At 45.6% G+C, this 23819-nt stretch overlaps 1 protein-coding gene and 1 long non-coding RNA gene across 12 annotated transcripts; one reads left to right on the top strand and one right to left on the bottom strand.

Annotated features, from left to right (window-relative positions):
* Nucleotides 1–3231: 3231 nt before the first annotated feature.
* LOC149995625 (zinc finger protein 382-like) lies at nt 3232–20773 on the bottom strand. 10 transcript variants are annotated; one of them, XR_016507806.1, is made up of 6 exons: nt 20605–20680; nt 19500–19672; nt 18055–18123; nt 10955–11120; nt 10420–10546; nt 3232–4677 (listed from the first exon to the last, which is right to left on the bottom strand). XR_016507806.1 is itself a non-coding variant. In XM_090260778.1 (4 exons), the coding sequence occupies exons 1-4, from the start codon at nt 20535–20537 to the stop codon at nt 10367–10369; spliced, it is 309 nt and encodes a 102-aa protein (XP_090116904.1). In that variant the 5' UTR covers nt 20538–20773; the 3' UTR covers nt 10337–10366. The 10 variants fall into 10 exon arrangements, 1 of the variants encoding a protein (XP_090116904.1); XR_016507802.1 differs by lacking the exon at nt 19500–19672 and having other exon boundaries at nt 20605–20679; XR_016507807.1 differs by lacking the exon at nt 19500–19672 and having other exon boundaries at nt 10955–11097; nt 20605–20679.
* Nucleotides 20774–21451: 678 nt separating this feature from the next.
* LOC149995624 (uncharacterized) lies at nt 21452–22883 on the top strand. Of its 2 annotated transcripts, XR_016507800.1 has the most exons (4): nt 21452–21562; nt 21655–21763; nt 22296–22580; nt 22736–22883. It is a non-coding gene; the product is annotated as an uncharacterized LOC149995624 (long non-coding RNA). The 2 variants fall into 2 exon arrangements; XR_016507801.1 differs by lacking the exon at nt 22296–22580.
* Nucleotides 22884–23819: the final 936 nt, after the last annotated feature.

Raw genomic sequence — 23819 nt, 5'->3', positions numbered from 1 at the left:
TCAGCAAAAGAAAACATCAGCGAGATAAAAAGGGAACCAAACTTTTCACCAACATATTTGCCAGTGATACCTCAGACAAGGGATTGATCTCCAAAATACATAAACAACTTATATGACTCAACACCACCAGGAAGAGAGACAGCCCAATTAAAAAATGGGCAAAGGACCTGAACAGACACTTCTCTAAAGAGGACATACAGAGGGCCCACAGGCACATGAAAGGATGCTCAACATCAATAGCCACCAGAGAGATGCAAACAAAAACCACAATGAGATACCACTTCACAGCGGTCAGAATGGCCATCATCAACAAATCAGCAAATAAGCACTGGTGAGGGTATGGAGAAAAGGGAGCCACTATGGAAAACATTATGGAATTTCCTCAAAAAACTAAAAATGAAACTGCATTTTGATCCAGCAATCCCGAAACAACATCTCAAAAGAACCTATGATCCCCTATGTTCATAGCAGCGCTATTTACAATAGCCAAGTGCTAGAAACAGCCTAAGTGCCCATCTGTAGTTCAATGAATCAAAAAATAAATATATAAATATAAATAAATATATTTTAAATAACAAAATAAATTTACAAAATAATTCGTTTTATTTTATTATTTTTAGAGAGAGGGAAAAGGGAGAAAGAGAAGGAGAGAAACATTGAGTAGCGAGAGAAACATATTGCTTACCTACTGCGCGCCCCCACTGGGGACCTGGCCTGCAATCCAGGCATGTATCTTGACTGGGAATCGAACTGGCGGCCCCTCCCTTTGCAGGCCACTGTTCAATCCAGCCAGGAACAAAAATAAAAATTTTTATAATTAAAAGAAAAGAAAGCCCTGGCTGCTGTGCCCCAACAGACTGAGTGCCGCATGCAACCAAAGGGTTGCCCTTTCGATTCCCAGTCAGGGTAAGAGCCTGGGTTGGGGACCATGTCCCAAGTAGGCGGCGTGTGAGAGGCAACCACACAGTGATCCTTCTCTCCCTCTTTCTTCCCCACTTTCCGTCTCTCTAAATATAAATAAAATATTTTAAAAAACATAAAAAGTTAAAGTAAACAAAGAAAAGGAGATATTTAGCTCGTTACACTGCTCTTTCCGGATCTGCACACTGAGAGCTTCTGCAGCAGGACGTGAACTTCGTGAAGACAGGGCCTTGCTCATCCCAGCTCCCACAGTATCCTGCACACAAAATGCACCTGAGAAACCTTCACCGGGTCTTAACCATGTGCTGGCAATGAACGAAGTGCTGGTAAGGTTATACCCCTTTTATAGTGGGGAAAACTGGAGCTTGAGAATGGAGCCCCTCAAAAGGTCACCCAGCACATTCCATCACATGATCCAATCCCTGAGTCACTATCTGGCCTCCTGTAACTATCCTATCTGGGAGGAAAAGTAGGACAAGTACATAAGATAGGAGAATGGTACTGGTTTCGTGACTCTGATGACTGAGGGTGATGCCGGATGTCAGAGCAGGTGGTGGCTTGGCACATGGAGGCTGAGGGAAACTTTCCAGAGGAGAGAAAGGAGAAGAGTGATTGTGGGTGTGTTTGGGACCCATGGGTGTGAGACACGCTGGGGACATAACTGGTGTGTGGCTGCAGAGACAAGACAGAGAAAAGCCTGGGTTGCAAATATGGTCTGAAGTGCAATCCCCAAAGAAAGTAATTGAAAAACTGGACTTTCTCAAGTTACAAACTTCTGCTCATCAAGAAATGGTGCTGGGCACCTGGGTATGCATTCAAAAGAGCGAAGATACATGGTGCTCCATGGTGATGTGACTTTGGGTGACGGAAATACAATGTAATATACAGATAATTTATCAAGAGATGTACACTTGAAACCTCTCTGATTGTATTATCCAATGTCACCCCAATAAATTTCACTTAAAAATAAAGTGATGTCAGCCCTCTTTTACATCATTCACAGCAATTAACTCAAAATGCAGCAAACACCTAAACAAAGAGCTAAAATTGTAAAACTTGTAGACAAAAGAGGAGTGAAAACCTTCATGGCCTTTAAATAGGCAATTGTTATTCTATTTGTCACTGAAAGCACAGGAAACAACAAAATAAATAAGTTGGACCCTATCAACATTAAAAACGTGTGTAGGAAATGATACCATTGAGGAAGAGAAAAGATCAATCACAGAATGGGAGAAATAGTTACAAAGCACATCTCTCATTAAGCTAAAATTAACAACAAAAGAAAATGTAAGGACCATTCAAAATTGAATAATAAGGAAGCAAACAGCACAATGAAAAAAACAGGGAACAGACTTGAACCAGACACTTCACCAAAGAGAACGACTGATGATGGTAAATGACCACCTGGAAAGTCCTCAGCACCAGCTGCCTATGGGCCGTGGTAAGACCGCTCACCAACCACAGTGGCTGCAGTGAGAACAGCTGAGTGTATTCAGTTCTGACAAGCACACGGAGCAACGCAATGCCCAGCGCCTGCTGGTGGAAGTAAAAATGAGACAACTGCTTTGGAAAAAGGTTGGCAGCTTCTGAAAAAGTTACATAAGTATCTAGGTATGACCCAGACATGCTCAGCAGAAAGGACATCATGTGTCTACAGAAAAATATCCAGAACTGGACACAACCCATGTGTTCAATATCAAGAAAACAGATAAACACATGGTGGTCTATTTATGAAGCAGAAGATCACTCTGCAATGTAAAGAACTGAGTTGTGGCCACGGCCAGGAAGTGCCATTGACGGGAGCATCGTCACGAGCACCAGAATATTGTGGGTCAGATTCCAGGTTGGGGTCTGTATGGGAGGCAACAGATTGATATTTTTCATTTTCTCTTTCTTTCAAATCAATAAACATATCCTTGGGGAAGCACATCCTTTTATAAAATAAAATAAAATAAAATAAAATAAAAAGAAAAAAAGAGAAGGAAACTATTGAATCCTATGGACACCATGGGTGAACTTCAAAATTATGATGCCAAGTGTAAAAGTCAGATAAACAAAAAAAAGAGGTACATGCCATATGAGTCTGTATATATAAAATTCTAGAAAAGGCACAATAATGCACAGTGGTCAATAGAAGATGGAAGGTGGTGTGAGGAAGAAAAACACTTTGTCCTAATGGACATGTGTGAAGTGTTTCACCAACTGAGCCACCAGGAAGGTTCCGGTCTCAAGTACCATATTTTTTGCACTATAAGACGCACCTAGGTTTAGAAGAGGAAAATAAGAAAAAAAGTATTCTGAATCAAATGGTATACTAAAATATTTAATAAAATAACACAGAATAATATTTCAATCATGTAAAGTGAACAGCAGTCAACAGTGGTACTAAGAACCATCATCACTGTAATTAACAAATGAGGAGAGACTTTAAGGTTCAAGTACTTTTCTAGTTTTCTGGGAACCCCAAGAACTCATCATCACTAGTGTCAGAATTTATGAAGCTAAGTTGCTCACAATTACTGATATCACTTTCTTCGTTATCTTTATATATGATACTATCTGCAGTTCCATCTAAGGCATTGCTAATGCCACATTTTTTGAATGACTGTACAACAGTTTCATCCTCCACTGAGTGCCATGATGTTTTCACCCACTCACAAACTTGAGTGATAGTGGGCCTCTTCATTCGTCCAGTAGGTGTCAGATCACAATTACCAGCAGCCATCCATTTGTTCCACTCTTCTCGCATAAAGACTTTAAATGGTTTGTTGATTGAAACGTGGAGAGATTGTAACTGGCTGGTAAGACCCCGAGGAATTACAGCTAGATGAGTCTTCACTTCCTTAAAGCTCTTTTTTGTAGTTTCGCTAATATGTGCTCTAAAGTGGACAAGCACTAATAAGACAGGTTTTTTCAGAAGCCCTCCAGGGTGTTTGGACCACACCTTTTCAACCCATACTCTCATCCCATTCTCATCCATCCATCCTTTCTTATGAACATGCACAACAATTCCTTGTGGAATCACTTCTTTTGGAAAGTTTCTCCTTTTGAAAATTAACATCGGTGGCAATTTGGTGCCGTCTGCACAGCAGGACAACACAATCGTGTAATGGGTTTTCTCATGTCCTGAGGTTTTCACGGTTATGGTTTTGGCACCTTTCAGATCAACAGTCTTATTAGATGGACCATGAAAGTTTAGCGGGACTTCATCCATATTCCCAATCTGGCCAATTTCAAAATCATTTTTCTTCCTAGCATCAATTACAAATTTATGAAAAGACAGAATCTTAGATTCATATTTTTTTGGCATTTTTTGTGTAATTCTAGTTTTGGTGCGCATAGCAAGACCACATCGCCTCATAAATCTGTAACACCATGATGGTGATCCAGTAAAATCTTGAATACCTTTCTCTACAGCAATGCGTTTGGCTTCATATATTATCATTTTTGTAGAGACTGAGAAGCCATTATTCCGGTGACGTGTGATCCATTCTTTCATGTCCATGTCTAGCTGTGGCCACTTTGCAGCATGCCCACGAAAAGTGTGCTTACTTTTATCTTCTTTTTGCAGCTGATCCTCCTGTTTCCTCCACTCTCTTATCATTTTTTCAGTTGGAGGTGGCCCAAAATGTCTCTCTGCTGCTCTATTTCCATGTTCCTTAGCATATTTTACTACCTCCAGTTTAAAAGGAATTTTATATGCTAGTCTTTTCTGCTTTGACATCCTTGTATGTAGCATGAGGAGGTGGTATTTTTCTGCAAGAAAATACAGTAATGAAAATAACTGTCAGTAATGTGTCCTTCATTGTTATGAGAGCACTATAGCTGAGAACATCAGGGAATGACACACATTTATAGGGGAATCTGCTGCTGACATACTGTTATGCAGGTGGATCTGCTGCTGATGTACTATTATGAGGGACACATTAAAGGTTTTACCTTTATAGGGGACAGTTTATAAGGTGGGCATTTTATTGGAGGACACTATCTTAGGCACCATCCATACAACTATTTTGTTTCCATAGTCAATGGGTCTGCCAAAAAAATGGATGCAACACAGACGTCATCAATGTTTTTTCGGATCCGTAAACAGATAAAGTCATGTGAATGGACCATTAGAGAGACACTTTTTTAAAGGACATTGGGTCCATAAGCACTGTAGTCTGCAGGTGGGAAATCACTCGTGCATGGCATGGAGGTACTCTCTAAGGTGGGTCCTTTAATAACAGGCACTGAGGAGTTAAGAGGTATCACTAATTGTAACAGTCATTGAAAGTATCACTATCCTAGTTACAGGTTCTGGTGGACTACCCCCAGTGCCTGTTATGGCTAGTGATACCCCTTAATCCCCTCAGTGCCTGTGTTACCAATAGAATAGTGACCACATCATAACTCCCTTTGTATTCTACAAACTTCAGCATTTATGGCTGCTCACCCAGTTACTGCTGGCCTCCTCACACAGAAACCTGGTGTGCACTGGAAACAGTATGGAGGAAGACAAGACAGCTGTAGCATCTAAGGGAGCCAGTAGTCAGCTGAGAACATGTTACTTCAGCTCCACCCACCTGCCTCTCATGATTGGCAGAGCTTGAGACACAGTGATTGGTGACTGGAAGCGGTTCTACTGACACAGACCCCACCCAGTGTCAAAGACAATGGGCAATTGGCACTGTGCTTCATACCCATTATTAGCCTCAGCTGATTTGACAGGTCAGTGGTTGTAGCTGGGAGTGTCAGGTGGCTCTCTGGACTCTCCCAGATCCTCAGTGATGGGCAGAGGCGGACGAGAACTGACCAGATGCCCTGAGATTCAGCAGGAAAGTGGGACATTTAAGCATTTCCAGGGGTACCACATGGGTCCACCGCTTCCTCTTCTAACAGCTGTCGCCACCGATGACAGGTCAGGTAATACACATCATGGTCTGTAACGCAATATTTGCTCCATAAGAAGCACAAATATTGCTCCCCACTTTTGGGGGGGAAAATTGTGTCTTATGGAACAAAAAATATGGTACCCTGCGCTCCCATCTGTCCCATTGTAGCATATCAGTAAATTAGCAACTATACACAAGTGGGAGACAGTCTACTATTAATTACCAGCAGCTCACTACCATTTTGGTGATGCAAGGAGGAGGAAAGGCAGCAGGGCTAAGGCAGGGGCGTCAGGGGCCTCCGTCAGCAGCCATTTACCAACATTCACAGCAGCAGCTCAAAGAATTAACAACTGTCACGGCTGGTATGGTTCACCGGATTGACTCCCGGCCCGCAAACAAGTGTCACTGGTTCGATTCCCCATCAGGGCACGTGCCAGCGTGGCGAGCCAGTTTCCAGGATGGGGGCACGCTAGAGGCAACCACATATTCATGTTCCTTTTACTCTTTCTTCTTCCTTTCCCCTCTTTTTAAAAATAAATAAATAAAATCTTTTTAAAAAAATGAACTTGTACAAAGTAGTAACTACCCATTTATTAATAAATGCATTATATAGTATTGTTAATAGAGCAACATTCTGATTTCGTTTGCTGTTTATTATTGGTAATAGATTGCTATCACCATCAATAATGAAATATTAAGTAAACATGACTAAGGCTGTGGGTGAGACATAGATTGGATAATGTGTGTGCCTGACCGAATGCAGTTTATTTTCACAAGAATTCCAGCTGCATGGGGTGGGTGGGGCCAACCTCTGAATTGAGAGAGGATTTTTCTCCTGTAACTGAAACAGTCTTGCTGGGAGGGGGAGGCCTTCCCTGATCTCTGCTGCTGTCTATGCCCTGCCATCTGGTCTGACCATTCCTAAGTCCGGAATGCAGGGCTGGAAGGGGCAGGTGGCCTCATAGCTTGGGCAGGCTTGCTGGGTACCTGTGGGGTGCTTGTACTCCCACCCCACAGTGTTAATACTCATTTTGACCAGACAACCTGTATGTGTACCTTTTGCAACTGAGGAGTTTTTAAAAGGACATTGGTTTCCCTTAATTACAACTTTTATTTTATAAAAATTAACAGACCATTATCAGAAACTATGACTTCAAATGCAATTATTGTTACTGCGTAATACTGAAAAAAAAAGATTTTTCCCAACATGAAGCACTCAACAAACTACTGTGCAGGGAACCTGGGGGCTGGGAGTGGGGAAAACATGGACACTCACAGATGGTGACAAGGTGACATCTGGACTAGAGCAAAGTTGTATTACAAAGTGAAAATGTCCCCATGGAGCCCACCTCCCCGGATTCCTTTCACTGCCCCTCCTCCACTTTACTATTGAAGAGATGGGGACCCATAGACCCTGAATGCGTTGGTGAAGCTTCTAAGACTGTTTACTCAGGCCGTAGGCACAGTGCCTCTGGACATGCTCCCAGATACTAGACCTATAGGTCTTGCTTTCCATAGGGCCCAGCAGATGTAATAGAACCAAATGGTGAGCACTGTGTGGCCTGACCCTGACACCCACATTGGAAGGACAAGTGTGGGGAGGACTTAGGCAGCGTCCTACCACTGAGCTCTCATGTCAAGTCTGGAACTGGTGCATGGGCTCAGGACTCACTTGTCAGGTGTGGATTCTGAGAATCATGCCCCTCTGCCAAGTGTGCCTCCTCCCCTGGTGTCACATACAGTTGAAGATCCTGGTGAAGGTTCCCATGCACTTGTCACACTCATAGGGCTCATCTCCCATGTGGATCCTCCAGAGGACAGGCAGGAAGAAGTTCCAGATGAACACTCTGCCCAACGTGCCACACTTACAGGGCTTCTCCACGGTGTGGTCAGTCAGGTGATCCTACAGTGATGAGTGTGCCATGAACCTCTTTAGGCAGATGGAGCACTGCTAGGGCTACTCCCTGGTGTGCTTTCTCTGGTGTGTAATGAGCCACTCTTTCTGGGTGCAAACCTTGCCACAACCACCACACACATATGGCTTCTCCGGGGTGTGCATCCTCTGGTGCCAGATGAGGCTCGTCTTGTGCCTGAAGGCCTTGCCACAGTCACCACACAAATATGACTTCTCCCCAGTGTGTGACCTCTGATGTACAATGAGGCTCATCCTCAGCCTAAAGGCCTTGCCACACTCCCTACACACGTACTTTTCCCTGGTGTACATCCTTTGATGCACTGTTTGTTTCATGTTCTCATGGAAGAGCTTGCCACAGTCCTGGCATGCATATGGTTTCTCCCCAGTGTGTGTCCTCTGGTGATGGACAAGGTGGGGTTTCTGGATGAAATCCTTGTCACAGTCCCAGGATGGGTTATTTCTCCCCGGTGTGCGTCCTCTGGTGATTATTGAGGTTATGTTTCTGGTTGAAGGTCTTGCCACGGTCCCCACACACATATGACTTTTCCCTGGTACTCATCCTTTGATGCAGTATGAGTTTCCTATTCTCACAGAAGGCCTTGCCACAGTCTTGGGAGGCATACAGCCTCTCCCCAGTGTGCATCCTCTGGTGTTTGATGAGGCTGGGTTTCTGGCTGAAGGCCTTGCCAGTCTGCACACGTATGGCTTTTCCCCCGTGTGCATCCTTTGATGCAGTAGGAGGCTCCTATTCTCACAGGCAGCCTTGCTACAATCCAGGCAGGCATATGGCTGCTCCCCAATATACGTCCTTTACTGTGTTTTGAGCTTCCCTTTCTGGGTGAAGGCCTTGCCGCAGTCCCCGCATGTGTAGAGCTTCTCCCTGATGTGCACGTGCTGGTGGGTGGTGATATATGACTAACAACTGAAGTGCTGCCCATACATGATGAAGGAGACGGACTTATCCCAGGTGTGGATTCGATGCTGCTCCTTCTGGGATGAGTTATAGCTGAAAGGCTTCCCACACTCCCCACACCTATAGGGTTTCTTTTCTGCAATGGGTTTGGAGGGCGTGCCCAGGCCTGAAGCACCCAAGTTCTTCCCACACACGGTGAATGGGTGTATCCCTGTTTCTCTCCGTCCTTCAGATCTGGGTGGGTCTGACATGAGGATTCGCTGGACAAATGCCTTAAATTCACAACATTCAGGAGCAAATGCTTGGGACATGTCCAAATGCCACAGACAGGTCCCTGGGCTCCCCCCTGCCCTGTAGCCATCCCACCTGGTCAAACTATTAATGAAATGGGCCTGTACACTCATTCTGAGAGTTAAGAGTGTTTTCTGACAATATTGTCGAGGAATAGCTTTCTATGTCGGTGACCACAAGAGTGCTCATCTTTGACGAGCATCATAATTCTCATCATATTGATACACCCTGATACGTTTGAACAGTCTGGCAGGTGAGCATCTAGGGCATTTTTCTTAATTTTTCTTCCTGTGAAAAACTCTGCACACTTATAGGGAAATTTTTTTTTAAGATTTTATTCATTTATTTTTAAAGAGGGGGAGGAAGGGAGAGGGATGGAAACATCAATATGTGGTTGCCTTTTGTGAGCCCCCAACTGGGGACCTGGCCCACAACCCAGGCCTGTGCCCTGACTGGGAATTGAATCAGTGACCCTTTGGTTCACAGGCAGGCGCTCAATTCACTGAACCATACCAGCCACGGTGGGAAAATTTTAAAGGATCTATTCTAGAAATGGAATCGTCTGAAATTTGGTTGATAACAACAACTGTCTTCCAAATGAGTAGTCCCAACTTCATGCTCCTAAAATAAAGAGTCCCTTTTCCTACACCTTCATACTACATACGGCTGTTACTTTTTTTTAATACTCACTCAAGGGTAAGCTTAGAAAGGAAGGAAGTTGGTGGGAGGGAGAGAGAGACAGAGAAAGAGAAAACAATGAAAGAGAAACATTGATCAGTTCCTTCCCTTATGTGCCCTGACTAGATATTTAACTCACAACCTTTAGGTGTAGGGGATGACAATCCAACCAAATGAGCCACACCCAGCCCGGCTGGTATTTTTTTTTATCTCTGGGTACCTCATGGGCAAGAAATGTATTTCTGTGATTAAAGTGGTACTTTTTGAATATTAGTAAGGTTTATCAATTTTTTAAATTTAGTTTTCAGTTATTTTTTAGAAAGAGGCAGGGAAGGAGAAAGAAACAGAGAAAAACATCACTATGAGAGAGAAACATTGATCGGTTGCCACTCGCTTGCCTCCAGCTGGGAAATCTGGACCACAACCCAGGCACGTGTAATGAGCAGGAATCGAACTGACACCCTTCTGGTTCCCAAGCTGGCGTTCAATCCACTAAGGCACACCAGCCAGTGCAGGTTTATAAATCTTTTTTCAAGTTTAAATCCATGCATTTCTATATTTGTGAACTGCACGATGATAATCTGGGTCCATCTATCATAGATTCAGTTATTTCCTGGTCTTCTCTTAAGAGCTCTTTATATATTTCTAACCATCTGACTGTTATATATGCGGTAAATACTCCTCTCTACTTCATCACCTATCAACTTTATTTTTAGCTTCAAATAATTTCAATGTCCTACCGAGTCAGATCTGTGCATCTTTTTTATTTGTGTCTTATCCTGAAGTGATAGGCAGGTGGTGAGTAACTCGGCAAAGCAGCCCCTTACCCAGAGAGACCAGGTTCCAGTAGATCTCCATCATCACGTCTCTGTACAGGTCCTTCTGCGCAGGCTTCAGCTGCTGCCACTCCTCCTGGGTGAAGTCCACCATCACGTCCCTGAACGTCACCGAGCCCTGCGAGGGGAAGCGCACACCACTCACCCCACACGGCCCTCCTCACAGAGGACAGGAGACATGGACAGAAAGACCAAGAAGATCAGGAAGGCACACAGGATGCATGTGACATGGTGTCTGCAGGGTGCAGAGCTCTGAAGGGCCTGACCACTCTGACCTCGCTGCCTAAGCACACTGGATGGTTCTCGGATGAACAAGTAAACTATGGGGCTGTTCACCAGGAAGACAAACAACCCAAATAAACAATGGGCAAAGGGCCTGAATAGACACTACTCCAATGAGGACATACACATGGCCAATAGACATATAAAAAATGTGTCACTAATCATGAGACAGCTGCAAATTTTGATCACAATGAAATGTCACATCACACCCATCAGACAGAAATCCTTGCAATCTGGTCAATACCATCGTGACAGGTGCCTGAGCAGCAGCAGCTCTAGAAGGTTTCCGGGAAGCTGGAAGGTGTGGTCTGTGGTTACATCCTTAGGGGAAGATTCCAGGTGGGAGCAGGTAGGTAAAAAACTGAGGCTTGAACAGCAGACGGAGCACTGAGGACACAGATATGGTGACCCTGTCATGAAATTATCGTTGCTCAGCACTCGGTGGACAATATGACATAAGGATGAAAAGTCGTCACCACAGCAGTTAAAGACACCTGTCACTCACTAGGCAGGTGCTCTGTACCAGGTTTTAGTCTAAGCTATGTACCTTGTTGAGATTTGTCTTGAGTTCCTGTGCTGCATTGCTAACCCCCAGCACCTCAGGATAGGACCTGATTTACAAATTGTCATTAGAGTTTGAAAGAGTTAAGGTGAGGTCACGATGGAGAAGGGTGGTACCTAAGGAGACGGGACTGATGTTCTTATAAAAAGGAGAAATTTGGATGCAGAGACACACACACAGGGACACGCCATGTGAGGGAGTTATTGAGTCATGAGTCACAGGACCAGTAGAAACTGGGAGGGCACAGAGCCTTGTGATGTATTGGTCTCAGACTTCTGGGCCCCAGAATTGTGGGAAAATAATTCCTGTTGTGAAAGCCTCCCCATCTGTGGTGCTTTGTTAAGGCAGCCCCACCGCCCAAGCAGAGGAACCAATCTGTCGTGGACTATGGACCATGGCCCAACCTCCCTGAGAGGAGGATACACCTGCCGGCCAATCCTTCTGTACTCAGAGTGCTGCCAAAGAACCTGGGCTCATGCTGTCTCCTCTGCCCTGGGGCCACCAGCATGTGATGAGGGAGCTGTACAGGCAGTCACTAATTCATAGTCTGGGCTTGGGAGCCAGCAATGAAATTCTGGCTCTGCCCCACATCCATTCAGCTATGTATCCGCGGACAACTTTCTAAACCTTCCTGAGCCTGTCTGTTCAATGGACCTCTTAGTAACAACACCCTCTCTGTAGCTGTTACGAGGCTAAATGAGGTCACATGTATGTGAATCCACAGCCTGGTACCGCTGCAGGAAGATCTCGGAAATGGAAGTTACTGCTATTATCATTTGATTAATTGGACATTTCATGTATCTCTTCTATGTGTTCCTTATTATTGCTTATTTCATGTTATTTTTATTTGATTCTTTGCATCATTCATCCTTAGGGAAGACCAGGGAATCATTTTTTTCTTTTGTAATCCTTTTCTGAACATGTGTTCATTGATTTGAAAGTGAAAGAGTATGAGAGTGAAAACTGATGTCAGACAGAAACATCCATGAACTTCCTGCCAAATGCAACCTCAGCTAGGGAGTGAACCCACTAACTTTTGGAGCACAGGACGATGATCCAACCACCTGTGCCACGTTCCCAGGTCAATAATTTTTTTTTTTAACCACTTTAGAACTTCTGGCCAAGAGGGAGGCGCAGGTAGACACGTTTCACCACCCTCCACAACAATAAGACTACAACTACCTTAAAACTAAAAAAAAAGAAGAACTATTAGAAAACCGAACTGCATGAAAGTCCAACAAACAAAGACATAGAGGAAACATTCATCCAAACAGGTCGGAGAAGCAGACTGGGACAGAGAAGACACTTGTGGCAGCAACGCAGTGGCTGTATCTGGCTGGCAGAAAGCACAGTCACACATTATAAAAGTAGGGAGAGAAACCTGGGAAGCACTTCCAGCCGCAGACAAGACCAGGCAGCTCACGGTTCCAGCACCGGGGATAAATAAAACCTCATTGCTTCTCATTGTGAAAACCACTGGGCATTGGAGAGGCGGAAGAAACTACTGGTCTCTCAGCAGAATTCATTTGTATAGAGGGCCCCCATCATCCTAGAATATACGCAAATCCACCCAAACTGGGAACCCAACCAGGTCAACAACTGGAGGGGTGCCAATTCCATATCGAAGTTGGAGAAGTGCCACAAAAAGGGTCAAGTGCAGAGCAAGTGGCACTGTTCCCTCTCAGACCCCTCTCCCACATTCAGTGTCACAACATGGTGAAATGGGCAGCCTCCACACTGACGAATACCTGAGGATCTGCCCCTACAAGGTAACAGGTGCAATAGCTCTACCTAAGACACAGGCAAACACAACAGACTGTCAGGTTGAGGACACACTGAAGTATAGTCCAAAAGAGGAAGCAGATCACGGTTCCAGTGGGAGAATTCAGTGATGAGGAGACAGCCAACCTAACACACACAGAGTTCAAAATACTGGTGATAACGATGCTCACACACTTAGCAGACATGCTTGAGTACAGCTAATGCAGAGGGGAAGAATGAAGGCTACACTAAGTGAAACAAAGAAAGGAAAATCCACAAGAAACCAATGGAGAAGAGAAGAAAGCCAGGGTTCAAATCAATCATTTAGAACATAACAAAGAAATAAATTGTCAACCAGTACACAATAAAGAAATAAGAACTGCAATATTGAAGAGAAGCTTAGAAACCTCTGGGACAACTTTAAACATACCAACATCCAAATCATAGGGGTGACAGAAGGAGAAAAGAAAGAGCATGAAACTGAAAACTTATGTAAAAAAATAATGAAGGAAAACTTCCCTAATTTGGCGAAAGAAACAGACATACAAGTCCAGAAAGCACACAGAGTTTCAAACAAATTAGACTCAAAGAGGACTACAGCAAGGCACATCATAATTAAAATGCCAATGTTTAAAGATAAAGAGAAAATCTTAAAAGGAGCAAAAGAAACAAAGAGAGTTACCTACAGAGGAGTTCCCAGAAGACTGTCAGATGCTTTCTCAAAAGAAACTTTGCAGACAACAAGGGACTGGCAAGAAGTATTCAATATGATGAAAAGCAAGGACCTACAACCAAGGTTCCTCTATCTAACAAAGCTATCATTTAGAATGGAAGGGCAGATAAAGTACTTCCCAGACAAGGTAAAGCTAAAGGAATTCATCATCACCAAGCCCCTAGTATATGAAATGTTTAAAAAACTTATGTAAGAAAAAGAAAATGAAAACTATGAACATTAAATGCCAACAAACTCAAAACTACCAAAAACTGAATAAAAAGACAAAAATAAAAAGAAACTAACATAACAACGAGAACAAGAACAGAATCATAGGTATGGGGACCATTTAGATGGTTATCAGCGGAAGGGGGAAGGAGGAGAAATGGGGAAATGGTGCAGGGATTAAGAAGAATAATTGGTTGGTACAAAATAGACAGGGGGAAGTTAAGAATAATATAGAAAAGGGTGAAGCCAAAGAACTTACATGCACGATCCATGGACATGAACTAAGGGGAGTGGGATTGCTGGAGAGAAGTGGGGTACCGGAAAGAGGGGATAAAGGGAAAAAAAACTGGGACAATTGTAACAGCATAATCAATAAAATATACTTAAAAATAAGAAAGAAAATATTATAAAAAAAAAAACTTTATTGAGGTATGATTGGTATACGAAAAGCTGCATCTATTAGAGGTATACAATTTGATAAATTGGGAAGTATTGCATTGACCGAAATGTCCCTTACATTTTTTCCTTAGGGTGGCTCTAATAGCACTTAGTTGTCTTTATCATCATTTGAAACAAGTTTGTTAGATTGTATTGTGACAGCTGTCATATAAGCATGAATTTTATAAAAAACTTATCAAACTTGGTGAATTTTTGTGTCTCAATTTTAATAAGGAAGATGGAAGAAAATATGTAACATTTCCAGTGTATTATGATTTATTATTTCATGAGAGGTAAAAATGGAACTAAAATGCAAAAGAAGAATCATGCAGTGTACGAGGAAGGTGCTCTAACTGATCGAGGACATCAAAATTGGTTTGTGAAGTTTCTACGTACTATTGACATTTTGGCCAAATCATTCCTTGCTGTGGGGTGTCTTACGCATTGGATGATGTTAGGAGGCACCCCTGGCCTCTACCCCCTAGAAGACAATAGTGGGAAATATCTGACAGACTCAAAATATCCAAATCAATAAATATACTGGTGAAAGTGAAAAATGGGTCTTTTCCTCTATCACCTCCCCAAGTTTCCTCTTGTGTCCTTTCTTGTGCTTATTTCATTTTAATTTTTAAAATATAACTCCTCCCCAAAATTTTTCCTAAGTCTACCCGCCAGATTCAACTCATTTAATGCAATTTTTACTGAGCAGGCTCCATGCACCGAGCCTGGGCTGGGACGAGCTGAACAACAGAGAAGGTCCTGGGCATCTGGGAGTCGATACTATACAGAACGGTGTGGAAGTTAGACTCCCGGCCCCCTGCCTCAGAAGGGTCTGGAGATTCCCCTAAACATGGGGCTTCCTACAAAATATGCCAAAACCCTGAGTGCTCTGTGTGATTGTGTCTGAGGCCACTCACCTGGGCCGCTTCTGTTTTAGATTCGTGGCTAATGGCAGAAACAACTTCACCCCAGGAAAAGCCTAACCCAGTTCCAAGAGTGAAATCAGACTCTATTTTTTAAAATCTTCAGTCAAGAATATATTTATTGATTTTAGAGGGAGAGGAATGCAGGGCCAGAGAGAGAGAGAGAGAGTAACATCAATCTGATTGCCTCACACACATACGCAGACCATGAATCAGAACCACAATCATTTGGTGTACAAGATGATGCTATAACCAGCTGAGCACCCAGCCAGGTCATGTTCTGTTATTTAAAAAAAAATAAGAATGGCCCTAGGTGGTGTGGCTCAGTGGACTGAGCGCTGCTCTGTGAACCAAGAGATTGCTGGTTCGATTTCCAGTCATAGCACATGTCTGGGTTTCAGGCCCCGGCCCTGGCTGGGGGCACACAACAGACACATTGAAGTTACTCTCCCTCTTTCTCCCTCCCTTCCCCTCTCTTTAAAAATAAATAAATAAAATCTTTTTTTTTTAAAGAATGTAATTAATTACATTAACAGAAAAATAAATTAAGTCCTCAATCCCAACCACACAAAAATGACAAACGTCAGAAATCATAAAGAATGTTGGTAAGAAAGGAAACCAAGGCAGCCATCACAGAGAAGATAAAGGTGGAGACATCATGGTGGAGCCGTGTTGGAGAAGAGTCGAATGGTTCCTTAAATGGTTCAATATACTGTCATCAAAGGACCCGTTAATTGCCGCTCCTACACCCAAGAGAAATGAGAAGCTCAACCAAAAAGCTGCACATGAATTTCACAGCACCATTACTAATAACCACCAAAAAGTGGAAACAACCCAAATGTACACCACCTGAATAATGTACAAATGCCAGGCCTACTTGTATAATGAAATAGTATACAGCCATGAGAAAGAATACCTGGTACCACATAGATGAACAGCAAAAACGTGATGCTCAAGGAATGCAGCCAGATTCAAAACTCCTTAGCTTGTGTGACTCCCTTCATAAGAAATGTCCAGCCCTGGTGGAGTGACTCAGCTAGCTGGAGCATTATTTGTACAATGAAAATGTGAGGGTGCGGTCTCTAAATGGGGGTCATACAGGCAGCAGCTGGTCAATGTTTCACTGCCTCTATTTCTCCCTCCATTCCCTTCTCCTTAAAATGAAAGAAAATCCTAAAAAAATAAAAACCTTCAAGAATACTAAGATCCCTGAGGATCAACAGAGCACAGGATAATTTGCTCGTGTATGTAAGTGGCAAAAAAATATTTTCTAAGCAGCAAGCCTCACTAACACCATAAACCAAGTTACTGAAGAGGAAATGTGATATCAGTTGTCACTTCCCACAAAGATAGTTTATACCACCTGTTATTTATATTCAATGAGCAGAATAGGTACCCAACAACCATTAATGTGAATCAATGGCAGCCCCTGCTACAACGTGCTGGGAGAATAAACTGTCCCAACCCGTAACTATGAAGACTTCGGAAAGGCCTTAAGATACCCACCCCAACCTTCCTCTACAAGGAATCGCCCGGGGAAGAAAACACAAATCCCTGGCTGCTGTGGCTCAGTGGTCTGAGCATTGATTGGCCTGTGAACCAAAAGGTTTCCTGTTTGATTTCCAGTCAGGGCACATGCCTGGGTTGTGGGCCAGGTCCCCAGTAGGGGGCATGCGGGAGGCAACTCATTGTTTCCCACAAAGATGTTTCTCTTCCTCCTTCTCCCTCAGTTCACCTCATTCTAAAAAAATGAATAAAATCTTTACACAGCATCTTCCCCTTTCATAATGAAAAAAAAGAAAGAAAAAATTAATACAAAATGCACAGCAAAGATTTTTTCCCAGCCATGACCGGGTTTTTCAATTGGTTGGAGCATTGTTCCGTAAACCAAGATTGCGGGTTTGATCCCAGTTTGGAGTATGACTAGGAGGCAACAAATAAATGTTTCACTCACATTTGTATTTCCCTTTCTGTTCTTCTTTCCCTAAAACTCAACAAACATATCCTCTAGTGATGATAAAAAATAGACTTACCCCCATTTATATATATACATATATGTAATTTATAGATTTGAGAGAGAGAGAAAGAGAGGTTGTTCCACTCAGTGAGGATTCACTGATTGCTTCCCATATGTGCCCTGACTATAGGGATGGAACCCACAACTTTGCATATCAAGATGATCCTCTAAACGACTCAGCTACACCTGTATATTTTTTTATCGTAAAATATTTCATCCATTGAAGGAAAGTTGGAGAAAAACAGCACAAATAGCCACCTACTAACACATCATAAAACATCAAGGCCACAGCCAGAGACATTCATAAGGCCGTCCTGACAAGCGGCCCCCTTCCATCCCCCATTATTCCCTTGGGCATTTAGTGCTGTCTGCCTATATCTGAAGGCCTCCCTCTAGCATATCCTGCCCAGGGCCTCTGTCACACTTCATCGAATATGTTTAAGCCACCACTTCCCAAGTTCTCAGTGGTGTTTTCTGAAAGCCCCAGGGTATGGTACCTCACTGCTGAGCTATCCTGTCCCCTGTGGTAGAAAAATGCCAGTGTCAAGACAGTACTCTAGCAATGTGGAGGGATACAACCCCAGGAGACTGGACCTGGGGCCTGCGCCCTGAGGGAGCTTAGGGCAGGGGTGGGGGCAGAGGGTCATCCCTGCCCAGAAGCCTGATCCTAAGGAAGGATGTTGGAGAGGGTGACATAACTTACCAGGGCCTTCTGGGTCAGCAGCTGGGTGGCCATCCTTCCCGTGCCCATGGTGACTGGGGGACAGGCAGGCTGGGTGCAGAGGGAGAAAGAGAAAAGCACCATGAGAGACCATGTCAAACCTCAGCCATATGTAGACAGGGACATGTACACATTTTAACAGTGAACACGTGCTGGGGTCCCATAGCATCCAAGACACTCAACAAACGTCCCTGATTTAATCCTCCTGACACCTTGAGAGGTGGGGGCTATTTCCACACACCCCGTTTCACAGATGAAGTAATTGAGGACAAAAAAATAAGCCATGTGTCCAAAAACACAAGACTGGGATTAGAACTGGGCTGAGTACATCCTGGTCCACATGGTTCTTGCACAAGTCACAGCCATACACTGATACTCCTGAAACACACAACACACAAATGCACACACAGCCAGTCCCACAGCCTGGAGGGAGAAACAGGACTCTCTGATCCTGACTAGAGAGTGACTGCTGGCTACGGGCACCAGAAAACAACCCCAGCACCACCCCCGCCCACTGGGTCTCCTCCAGATCTCCTGTGCTACTGTGAGGCTCAATGATCAGATACATGTAGGGAGACTGGAACCGTGTGACTCTATTGGTTGGAGCATTGTCCTGAAATAAAAGGTCCGGTTCAATCCCTGCTCCTGGCCCAAATCATAAATGTGGGTTTCACCACTGATCCCAGGGTGAGGTACCAGTGGGAAGCAACTGATCAATATTTCTCTTTCTCTCTCAAATCAATAAACATCTAAACATCTGAACAATGTATATTATAGCACTGTTGCTAGAAACAAACACCAACCAACCAACCAAAGAACCAACCAACCCTGGATATATACAGATAGATGCTGGGGGTCCAGTCTGAAATTCCAAGTCCCCTCCTAGAAGCACGAGTTATGTCATGTCCTCGGTACAGTGCTTCATGTGTTTTTAAATATATATATATTTTAAAATTATTTATTTTTAGAGAGGGAAGGGAAGTGAGGGAGAGAGGGGGTGAAACATTGGTGAACAAGAGACACAACCGGTTGCCTCTTGCACCATCTTGACCAGGGACCCTGCCCACAACCCAGGCAGCAGGCACCGACCAGGAATCAAAGCAGCAATCTTCTACTTCACAAGTTGACACCCAATCCCCAAATCCACATGAGGGGCTTACACAGAATTTAATTTTTAAAACTGTAGTCTTTCTGCACTTGTAGTTCCTGACTCCTATCCCTGTACCAAAATATCAAAACCACAGGTGCTTATTGCAGGATAAGAAAGCCACGAAGAGCTGACATACCCAGGAGGCCAAGTGGGCAAAGGCTCATGACACCTGCAGGCACTGTTTAAAATATTATTTCTTGAGAAAGATTTAATATAATCAAGCATGGGCTATTTTTGTCTTATAGCAGTGCAATCACAACTCTAATTTTTAACTTACTTAAAAGGAGGCCAAGAAGGCAAAGTGGTCCTGGAAGTGGCATGTGCACGGGGCAAGTTAACAGCTGACCCCAGTGTAGCCTCACAGCTGCGGCTCCACAGGGTGGGGTGGCTGATGATCCTTCTCCTCCTCCTCTGCCCAAGCTCTCTGACATTTCCTTCCTTCCTTCGTTTCTAAGGGGAAACAAGGATTTGCCACCTATGAGGTGGTTGGGGTGGGGACTCAGGAACCCGGATGCCTGGGCAAGCAGTTGGGGGATTCACTTAGTCTCTTCCTCAGTTTCTCCATCTGCATATTGAGGCCGGTGAGGGTCCCTACCTCACAGTTACCGGGAGGCCTATAACATGCCCAGAGCCATGCCCTGAGCACCCCACACGCGCCCTCAACAACCCACCCCGTCAGCATGGGGCGGGGTCTCTGACCTTTCTCAGCCCCGCCCCTTTCCACCACCCACGCCCCGCCCCCCCACGGTCAGGTGCGGCTCCGAGGGCAGGAAGCAGGTGGGCTCGGGCCGGCAGGCGGGCAGCTCCGCCAGGCCCTCTGTGCAGGAGGGCAGCCTTCCCCACGCTCTCGGGAGGGCCCCCCACACGCACCGCACACACGGCAGCCACCCCCGCAGACAGAGGCGCAGGGGCACACGCGGGGGGCGCCTCGGACAGGACAGACGCACCCGCACGCGCAGACACACTCACCCCCAGACGCGCGGACAGGCGCCGAGGAGGAGACCAGACACGGCGGACGCCTGGATGGGGCCTCAGGCTCAGTCCCCATGGACGGACACGACGGCGGACGCGCTCACAGACGCGGGCACAGAGGGACCGGGGAGACCAGACAGGAGCGGACACACACACGAGCAAAGGGAGCCCCAGGAGGCCCCGGGACACGCGCGGGGACAAACACGGAGACACACAGCGACGGCCCGGGGTCTCAGCCCTGCGCGTGCGCCCGTGAACACACACGCACGCAGAGCCACAGGCAGCACCATCACCAGTACGACCCCCCTCCGACCTGCACCCCCTCCCAACTTCTCACGCCCATTGGCTGGACCCACACCAGGTATCCTCAGGCCCGCGCCGGGCTGCAGCTGGACTCCACACGAGGCTACCTCACGAAACTGCCGGGCGCCCTACAGGACCGCCATCACATTGCGCCTGCGCAGACCGAGCGACTACCGTTCCCAGAAGGCTCCGCGCCGCCATCACCCTCATCCCAGCCTCCCCTCAGAGCGACAGTAACCTGACGTGAGCCTGAGAGGGGGGCGCGGTAGTCACGTCGATAAGCCGCGGTTCTGGGGAGCTCAGCGGGATCGGGGGAAGGTCGCGGAGTGGAGCGGAGCGGGAGGAGGACGACAGAGCAGCGGGGAGGGCGGAGGGGGTGGCGCCCACGGAAGGGGAGAGGGAGACGGTGGTGCAGGGAGAAGCGAAGGCGGCCCCGAGCAGAGCGAGGGGGAGGGGAATCCCAGAGGAGGCGGGGCCTTAGTGGAGGCGGGAAAAGACGCGGCAGCCCCTCCACAGACGTCCCCCGTCCAGCACCTACTCTGATCGCCATGCAGAGGGGAAAAAACTTGATAAGCGTGAGAGACGCAGGAAAACAAGTATCAGCCCGTCCCGTTAGGTGCCGGCTCCTGCTCAGTGCATGTTGTTACCCCACCCAGGTGGAAGCTCTAGAGGCAGATGTAGGTGGGAAAGGAAAGAAGCTTTTCATACCGATGGTGCGGAGTCTGCGACAACGGCAGGCTCTTGTCTGAAAGCCCATCCACTTCGGAAAACCAAGGGAAAAGCCCAGCCGTCCGCAGCCGGACCGCAGCAGGAGGCAGTTTCCTGAGCTGCTGCTCCCCTTCAAAGCACCGTGATTTGGAGGCGCAGGTGCCGCTGAGCACTCACCCGGGCAGCTGAGCTCGCACCCGCCGCTGTCCGGTTTCAGGTTCCCTCCCGGGACCCACAGACGGCGGCGTCCGCGAGGCTGCTTCCAGAGCCACAATGTCCTGTCATCTCACCTGACAGAATGTTTGCCAAGTGCTTAAGGGAATAGCCCTTCCTTCACCTGGTTTATATTAGTTTCAGGTATTAAAGATCTAAATGTCCAATTACCTTCCATATTTCTGCGTGCTGAGGGACAGGCGGTGTACCCACGACGAATCACTTCTTTTCCTCAGGATGGACTGACAGGCTCTTCTTCCTTCCAGCACCTCCCCCTACCCCGGTTCTTAACTCTGGTGCAAGTGCCTGCCTTCTAGTCACACTTTCTACCACCATCAGAAACAGGTAGGAGAGCTTTTCCTTTCTCCATTCATTTTGCTCGCACTGCGCCCACTCAGTGCAATACTTCCTCCTACGGCCCTACAGTCTGGGGTAGAGTATCTGCCTCCAGGAAAGGATAATCCACGTCCCAGGCAGAAATTTGGTTTCCAGGGCAACGCCCCCCTCCCGCCCCGACTTCGACATCGATTGGGGCTCATGGAGATCCGCTCAGGTGGCCTCTCCTGATGCTGCTCTTTCCTTCTCCCAGTGGTCCGGCCTCACTCTCTGTGTCCTTAAGATGTACAAACGGACTTAGTCCTGGCAACCAAGCTCCTTTGCAGATGAGCACAGTGACACAGACAAGGGCGGTCACGAGAGAGAAAAGACGGGGAGTTGGGGTGGAAAGAGACCTCCAGGCTGTGGCCATCTTACACCATGACCCACAAAGCCAAGTGCAAAAGCATTCTCTGAATGTCTGTGACCACAAAATGCAACTGCAGCCACCTTAGGTAGTGATTAATGACTTCTTCCTTTCTTTTTTAATCCTCACCCGAAGATATGTTCACTGATTTTAGAGGAAGGCAGACAGAGAAATAGATGTGAGAGATAAACAGCAATCTTTTGTGACCCACAACCCTTTGGTGCCCGAGACATTGCTTCATCTAAGCCCTGCACTGGCTGAATCCACTATCAGATACATCTCAAGCTGTTGAGCCAGGTCTGGTGAGCTGTCTTACTGAACCCTTCCCCACTAGAGAAGACCAGCTTCCTGAATGTCATCAGGACACCTGTCCCTGGTGCTGAGTCAGACTAGTGGAGCTGTTCCTGACTAAACCTCTAGGTAGAATGTACAGCTCTCTACTTCAAAGAACCGATTTAGCTGGGAATGAGCCCTGCTGTTTCTGCAAACAGCTTTCTGGGTCCTGTGGAGCGTAGGATGAGAGCAGATGAGGGGGAAAATTGCAGTCATTTTTAAGAGGCTTCTTTGTATTTTAGAGTGGCAGGATCTGGCTACAACGTCATTGAAATTATTAAGAGTTCCAAAAACACATCGGTGAGAAAAAATGTACCCCCCAAAATGAAAAACAAGACATGCAATGAATCTGCAGATGGTTTCCATGACTTTGGCAAATTGGCAGGGTGCTATATAATGTCAGTTGTTTGCAAGGTTCTAGCTTTTATGTTGTGAGGTTGAGTCAAAGGATATTGTGTTTAGAAGAATATAGTACGGTTATATTTTATACTAACTTGAATGATAAACTCTTCAAATCACATTATTTGAGTGACTTTTATTTGGAATGATGAAAAGCCTTGCGGCTTAAAACTTTTTTAAAAGTCTTACTTTCTAATATGAAGAATTGAGTACATTGTACACCCATTATGTGCTATTTTGGGATCGCGTGAGTAAAGACACATACCAATCATTTGATCAGGTCTGGCTACGAATGATGCAGGTTTTAAATGATCCCCTGGTATAAAAATCCAGCCTCTCTAGAACTGACTGAACAGATGGACACGTTCTTCTTAAAGATCTGGTCACCAGGGAAGCCTCAGTTGCCCCCATCACTCAAGACAGACATAACAGCCACTATGTGCTGAATATTATGTCAATTTGCCCTAATATAATTTCCACTCCTATGTAAGGGGCAGGAAGCTCTCAGTGGCTGATTTGAACTTTTGATCAGCTGGACTAACTGAACTCTGGCTCTTCCCTACTTTTCTGAAGGTGTTGTTGGCCCAGTGAGTTTTCCTATTCCAAACCCTTTGAATAAATTTGAAATTATCATAAAATTCTTTCCCTGGGTGGTGTGCCTCAGTGGATTGAGTGCCAGCCTGGGGACCAAAGGGTCATTGGTTTCATTCCCAGTCAGGGCACATGCCTGGGTTCTGTACCAGGTCCCAGTTGGGGGCGTGTGAGAGCCAACGACAAGTTAATGTTTCTCTCCCTTTCTTTCTCCCTCCTTTGCCAAGTGTGCATCCCCCTGTTACATAAAGTTGAAGATCCTGCTGAAGGTTTCCGTGCACTTGTCACATTCATAGGGATTGTCTCCCATGTGGATTCTACAGAGGACAAGGAAGA

Source organism: Furipterus horrens, unplaced genomic scaffold, assembly GCF_987537825.1.
Source record: "Furipterus horrens unplaced genomic scaffold, mFurHor1.1.pri manual_scaffold_13, whole genome shotgun sequence".
Classification (NCBI taxonomy): domain Eukaryota; kingdom Metazoa; phylum Chordata; class Mammalia; order Chiroptera; family Furipteridae; genus Furipterus; species Furipterus horrens.
Note: the sequence above shows the minus strand (reverse complement) of the source record. Positions and strands in the feature narration are given on the sequence as shown.

Coding starts and splice junctions, on each gene's coding strand:
- LOC149995625 (XM_090260778.1), bottom strand. CDS start 20,537: ATGGGCGTGAGAAGTTGGGAGGGGGTGCAG. Junction 17,319..18,054: donor TGCTGACCCAGAAGGCCCTG/GTAAGTTATGTC, acceptor GTTGAGTTTTAG/GGAAAGAAGAACAGAAAGGG. Junction 10,547..17,288: donor ACAGAAAGGGAAATACAAAT/GTGAGTGAAACA, acceptor TTCCCCTCGCAG/GGCTCGGTGACGTTCAGGGA.